The 5,882-nt window shown below is 36.6% G+C and overlaps 2 protein-coding genes and 1 long non-coding RNA gene across 3 annotated transcripts in view; 2 read left to right on the top strand and 1 right to left on the bottom strand.

The window, feature by feature from the left end:
• Positions 1-359: 359 nt before the first annotated feature.
• On the bottom strand, positions 360-788 carry LOC109581278 (uncharacterized). The gene is made up of 2 exons (XR_002184578.1): positions 677-788; positions 360-620 (listed from the first exon to the last, which is right to left on the bottom strand). It is a non-coding gene; the product is annotated as an uncharacterized LOC109581278 (long non-coding RNA).
• Positions 789-868: 80 nt separating this feature from the next.
• Positions 869-5,127, top strand: LOC109581273 (uncharacterized). The gene is made up of 7 exons (XM_019995250.1): positions 869-955; positions 1,006-1,099; positions 1,741-2,575; positions 3,363-4,332; positions 4,385-4,418; positions 4,457-4,726; positions 5,085-5,127. Exons 1-7 carry the CDS (start codon positions 869-871, stop codon positions 5,114-5,116), a joined length of 2,322 nt encoding a protein of 773 aa, XP_019850809.1. The 3' UTR covers positions 5,117-5,127.
• Positions 5,128-5,270: 143 nt separating this feature from the next.
• LOC109581272 (uncharacterized) overlaps positions 5,271-5,882 on the top strand; it is a 2,912-nt gene continuing 2,300 nt past the window's right edge. Inside the window, exons 1-3 of the mRNA XM_019995249.1 lie at positions 5,271-5,331; positions 5,386-5,479; positions 5,527-5,880. Coding sequence (XP_019850808.1) covers positions 5,284-5,331; positions 5,386-5,479; positions 5,527-5,880 — 496 coding nt within the window. The 5' untranslated portion in view covers positions 5,271-5,283. The remainder of the gene's footprint in view (positions 5,332-5,385; positions 5,480-5,526; positions 5,881-5,882) is intronic.

Raw genomic sequence — 5,882 nt, 5'->3', positions numbered from 1 at the left:
TACATATATCTAAGAGTGAGATTAAACTGCCTGAGGTATAATAGACCCCATATTAGGAGAGGGTGGTAAGGCATTGATTAATGTAGGACCAATAAAGCAAACAATAGGCTGGACAAAGAGAGAGGGAGAGAGAGTAAGAGGAGCATGCAAGCAGAAAGTATTATGATACACATCACACTAATTAGTAATCTGAGATGGTTGATGGTACGAGCAGTAGCAGTGAGTGCTCAAATGCAATTCTAAACATTTGTGTATCATTTTTATGAACACCTGAACCATCTGTCCGTCCCTTTCTTAAGGTTGTTTGTGCATATTTATCTATACACTAATACACCACACACACACACACCTGCAATACATTTTGTACCTATAAGATCATCAATGGTAAACACTGTGCTATAAGTGTGCTACTAATGTAATGGGGCATCAGGGTTGGGGCTGTGGGAGAATGGGATAAAGCATAAATATATATATATCTATGGATTAAGGGAGGTCATGAGGATACAATTCAATGAGTTGTTCAGCAGCTTTCTCAGGATCATCATACCACTTGAATAATGTTAGAAAGATAGTTGGATGAGATGGATCATAGCCAACAAATGGAGGGCTCTCCTCATTTTCTAAAAGGATCAACAACAGCATGATAAAATAGAATAAAGGAAGGTACAGAACTCACCAAACTTTGACATCATGTCATCAAACAATTGCAATCGGGTGACATCCTCTGAAGAGACACTCATTTTTAAAGAAGAAAGAGATAGATCTACAACAGAGCGATTCTATTTTTATGGGCAAATTAATATGGCCAAAGAGGGGCGGGTACAAGGTAGGAGGGGCCTACTGAGCGTTATGCAATTCCGGAATTAAAATGTCCGCCTCAAACAAGGAGCGTGCTGATGATGAGGCTTTCTATGTCGAGAGCTCACAAGAGGAATCAAAACATGTAGATAAAAATGTAATTAGCATTTAAGCTTATTCATCATAATCTATAATAATAATTTTTAGACGGGAGATTCGTATCATGAGTGTTGCCCCGGAAAAGATTCGCCCGTCAATGAAAAAAAGCGACACTACAGTGAACCTCAACCCTCCACAGAAAGTAAGTTATTGTTCATCTCCTCATAATGTGATCGTCAGGTGGGCTTATAATCTGATTTGATACAGAATCTAGCCTAGCATACTCAGCCAAGAGTTAGTGGCAGCAATCATAAGGCTATAGGCTTAGCTGCTCAGCTCAGTAAAATCCACGATTCAGAATGCATTAGGCCAGGTCATGACTGATATCATTCATGATTCTCTTGGCTGTGTACTCATTACTGGCTTCATAGGTAGGGTTCAGTAGGTAGCTTGCTGCTTGCATCGTAGTGTTCCGGTGACAACTTGGCATGCATATTTAATTTTATTGGCAGCACTTGATGCATGCATGAGTAGCTCTTTTATCATAATAACTGATGTTAGTTTGATGCTACTATTTTTTGAAAGTTTATAATTATAGTAATGTCACCTGATCATTATTGTAATTTGAGTTATTATTCATAGTGTAAAATTTTTAGAGGTGTTCTTGTGAAAAATTTGTGTGCTTAATTTTTAGACCACAAAAATAATCCACCTTGAAAATTTCAAACTTAAACTGTATAAACCAATTTAATGCATGCACGAATCCTATCTTGAGACTGATTTAATTGCTGCATTAGCTCCATTACTGACTACACACAATGATAATCAGTATAATTTTTATAGGTGATAAGCTATTTGATGTATATCCAAATTGGTTGAAGGATAAAATGTTAGATTCTACCATAAAAGTGAAGGTGACTCCCATGCTATTGATCAATTGTGGGCTACCAAGCAGCAAGAAAACTACAGCATTAAAGAAGCTCTTAAAAGCAGCTTTAGATTTAAAAGAAGAAGACGGTATTGGGTTTTGTGACATGCTTGCTGCTCGAAATTTGCTTCAGAATAAGATTGTGTTTATGCCTCAACTACAAGAAAACAAAGGATATTCATCAGTGATGTATGCAGGAGTAGAAGATATTGCTCGGTCATCCACTGCCAAAAGAATTGAGGTGATTCGGGTGCTACCATCAGGCAAATTTTCTGGATTCTCCAATCAAGATCTGAACAATCACTTTACAACTATTATGGAAGACCTGCATTATCTTAAGAAGCGACAACATGAATTTACTGAATGGGATCAAAGTTATACAAATGGATTAGCTCTCATTAATGTTTGGGATCTTGGTCTTAACAAGATACCAACTTACGTTCTCCCACATCTTGCCGGTCATCTCTACAATAGTCATGTTTGGATGTTTCTTGATCTGCTACGTGATGTTGATCATCTTTATGAAGTTCCTGATATTCCAGAGAATCGATACGACAAGTCACGTAATGACAGGGAGCTCATAATGAGGTGGAGATCACGTATTCGTTATTTTATTCGTTTTGCTAAATTTGCTTCAATGAAAAATGGAAACCGCAGAAAAATTTGCAGCATAATTGCTAGCTACAATGGATTGACAAATCTTGAAGGAAAAATGAAAAAGTTAAAAGATGTTGTTAATACTGTTTCCAAGCAATTAGATCTCCAAGATCTTATAGATATGGAAAAATTTCAAGTTTTTCACAATGAAGATATTGATCCTTTGCATCACCTTTTACAAAAGAGAATGAAGCACCATGGTGCGTGGACTCGCCTGCTGAGATTCACCTGAGTGATATGTATTACTTGTACTGTGATATTTTAAGCAATTTGAAAAAAAAATATTATAATTGACTGCATAGTTATAATGATAATTAAAATAAGCTATGGGTGTGGTCAATAACTAACTAAATCATGGCACATGGGTAGGAGAAAGAAGAAAAGCTGAAATTTATTTTAGCATCTGAAGCTCTATTCCAAGAAAGAGTTGGCACAGAAAATTTTTCTAGATATTTAAAAGAGACTGAGAGAGTTTGGTTGCTCCTGCTTTCCCCAGTGCCGCCTGAAAAATTCTCAAAGAGGCTAAATCACAAACTTTGAGCAACTGTAACTCACAAACAACGAAGTTAGGACAAAATCGTTCTTTTTCTTTTTCGTTAGATGGGATTTTCTACCTCTGAAGCAAATCTCGGCCCTGTAGAGTGAAACACGAGCTCTCACCTGGAGAGAGGTCCCCTGGTTTAGCAGTTCACAGCTTTTGGTGCCACGGGATGCTACAAGAGCATAACTAGATGAAAGAAAGCAACTTTATCTGTTGCTAGAAGAAGAAATAGAGCTCTAGACTGCTCAGACAAAAAGATATTTTTTTTACAAATCAATTAAAGTGTGTGGACAGAATGACAGAATGACAACCCAACTGCGTAGTACCCGCCTACGCAAGCGTGGCGAGTCCAATAAAAGATGGTCTGGATGATCATGTTAAAAAGGTTCCGCTCTCTTTCATGTTTCTTCGAAGTTTTTTTTATGAGAAAGATCAGCTTTACATTATGAAAGATGAATTACAAGAATTATCAAAAGAGCTCAATATGGATGATGAGAAGTTTCAAGAGTTTTGTCGTTTCTTCACTTCGTTTGGGAGCATCATTGATGTCAGTTTGATTGACCCCTCTTCTAATTTAATCATCTTGCAGCCCATTTCATTTTTGAATAAGCTAGATAAGCTGTTCTATTATTCTTCTGGTGACTCAGTTGTTACTAGTCATGGCTTTGTTAGTAAGGCTACAGCAGAAGCCATTTTTAATGAAAAGCCGGATGAGAATGCAGCCACTTTCATGGCATTTCTTGAATCCTTACGTATGGCTACCAAGATTTTACCAGGTCAAGTTAGCATTGATCAACAGGGCTATTATATTCCCAATGTTTGCAATCATCTTCCCCTCCTGCAGTGCAGTCCTACTTCACTTCATTTGGTCCATGACATGAATATTTCATTGTCACATTTCAAAGTCTCTTTCACTGCCAATTTTTTGAGGTCATATCCCAAAGCTCAGCTGGATGTATCCAGGACCCCTCACATTAATGTGACACGGTTTTGTTTTCATTCAGATGATCCACTTTTTGAGCTTGTTTATCTTGGGGATATCATTGAGTTTCGTTTTCCTGATCTTGATAAAGAGCTGTTGCTTGAAGTCTGTGAGAATATCGTTAAGAATTGTCATGAGATAATGAATGAAAGTGATATATTATATAACTTTGCAATAATGTGTGCTACAAACCAGCATCAAGGTTCCTGTAAGCTTCACATGGAACGCCATGCTCTTCCTTTTAAAGATGATTGCGAAAGATGTTCTGCTGCCATGTCCAATAAAGATGTTGAAAGGATTAAAATATTTAGCTCTATATTGACAAAGGTAAATTTAAGTAATACTTGTTTCTCAGTTTACATTTTTGTTTGTTGTTTAGCATGAAATTTCTGAAAAGAAAATACTTAATGGAGGTGGGCCAGTATCTATAAAATTTAATTATTTTTTGTAGATTTCTTCTCAGCAGAAGATGCTGCTATTGTATCAGAAAAATTGACTGAGCTATCAGCTGAAAGAGCCAAAGCTGTTTATAGTGAATTTATGGGAACCAGCTCAGATAAGGACTGGAGAGACTGGAAAGTCTTCATGCAAATGATACTTACCTGGGAAGAAAAGAATAAAGATGCAAAAAGACAATTTTTGTCAAAGCTTCAGTCAATACCTTTTGCTGATAAGTCAGATGCTGATAAAATACAGCAAATTGTTAACAGTCAAATCAAAGGTCAGTTTGTTTATCATAATTGTGATGTCAGCATTAATTTTATAAAACTTAGATTTAGAAGTAGGCAGCATTTATAATGTTCCAAAGACTGATTTACAATATGAGGCTACTGTCAATTTTTATTCCAAAGCATGGGTGATTTGACCTTTTGATGCATACTTTATACGCTAGAGTAGAACCAAAATCTATTGCAGCATCAACATAAATGTAATGTCAAAACTAGTGTAATATTGTAAACCTGCCTTTAGGTTTTAAAGGTTTAATTTGGGCTAGAAAAACGCTCTGTTTGGCATTATTGTTATGCTTTTCCCTTTTTCAGTAATTACAGCATATTAATGATTGTTTTATCACAATTTAGGTTATTACAAGCAAGCATCAGATAATGTTTAGAATGAATATTTAAGAACTATTTTTAATGCTTTTTAGTTGCTTAAATTATAATTATAACAAATTTTGTTAGATTTTGGTTAGCTTACAGTGAACTTCAACTTAGTGAAATGCAGATTTACAATTATTATTTTTATTATGAATATGAACCACAGTCCACACCTATTAAAATGGCGGGGTTTTCCTTGTATTCAAACAGCAAGGACACTGAGGGATTGGTAAGGCTAAGCTACTGCCAGATCATGTAATCAAAAGCTAATACTTCTTTCAAGATAATATCAACTCAGCAGGGCATGGACAGATGTGCATCATTGCTGAAAGCATTGCTGAGTCCTAGAAAAGATCAAAATTACCCGCCCCAAAAAGGTCGGTGCAAATATTTTGCAGGCTGTAGCTAAACACTAAACTCTTAGAAAATGATAATCCAAAGACACCAAGACCTCGACCAAGACAGTTGCCATTATCAGTAACAAGTTCCTCTAAAGCAGAGAGTAGGAGGAGGACTTGTGGTGGGCAGAGCCATGAGAATATTGTCACCAAGCCAGTTCAAACAGTTAGTGACAATATGAGACATTCTGCAAATAAGAAGCAGGCACACAAAAACTGTAAAACTGTGAACACTGCTAATACCAGGAAAAACAAGAAACAAGCAGGGCTGTTCCTCTCCAGCAGTGCCACTACAGTTAAGAGAAGAAGAAAACTATCTCGTCCAATACCAGTAGCTATGAGTACACCACAGACCAATCATCATCCTACTGACAGCAAAAGC

This window comes from Amphimedon queenslandica, unplaced genomic scaffold (genome assembly GCF_000090795.2).
Source record: "Amphimedon queenslandica unplaced genomic scaffold, v1.1 AMPQUscaffold_13450, whole genome shotgun sequence".
In the NCBI taxonomy this organism is placed as follows: domain Eukaryota; kingdom Metazoa; phylum Porifera; class Demospongiae; order Haplosclerida; family Niphatidae; genus Amphimedon; species Amphimedon queenslandica.
Note: the sequence above shows the minus strand (reverse complement) of the source record. Positions and strands in the feature narration are given on the sequence as shown.

What these genes read in the sequence shown, in the direction of transcription:
- LOC109581273 (XM_019995250.1), top strand. Translation starts at nt 869, where the DNA reads ATGTCCGCCTCAAACAAGGAGCGTGCTGATGATGAGGCTTTCTATGTC. An exon ending in GTTGTTAATACTGTTTCCAA is followed by an intron (nt 2,576 to 3,362) that starts GCAATTAGATCT and finishes CGCCTACGCAAG; the next exon opens with CGTGGCGAGTCCAATAAAAG. An exon ending in AAAGAAAATACTTAATGGAG is followed by an intron (nt 4,419 to 4,456) that starts GTGGGCCAGTAT and finishes TATTTTTTGTAG; the next exon opens with ATTTCTTCTCAGCAGAAGAT.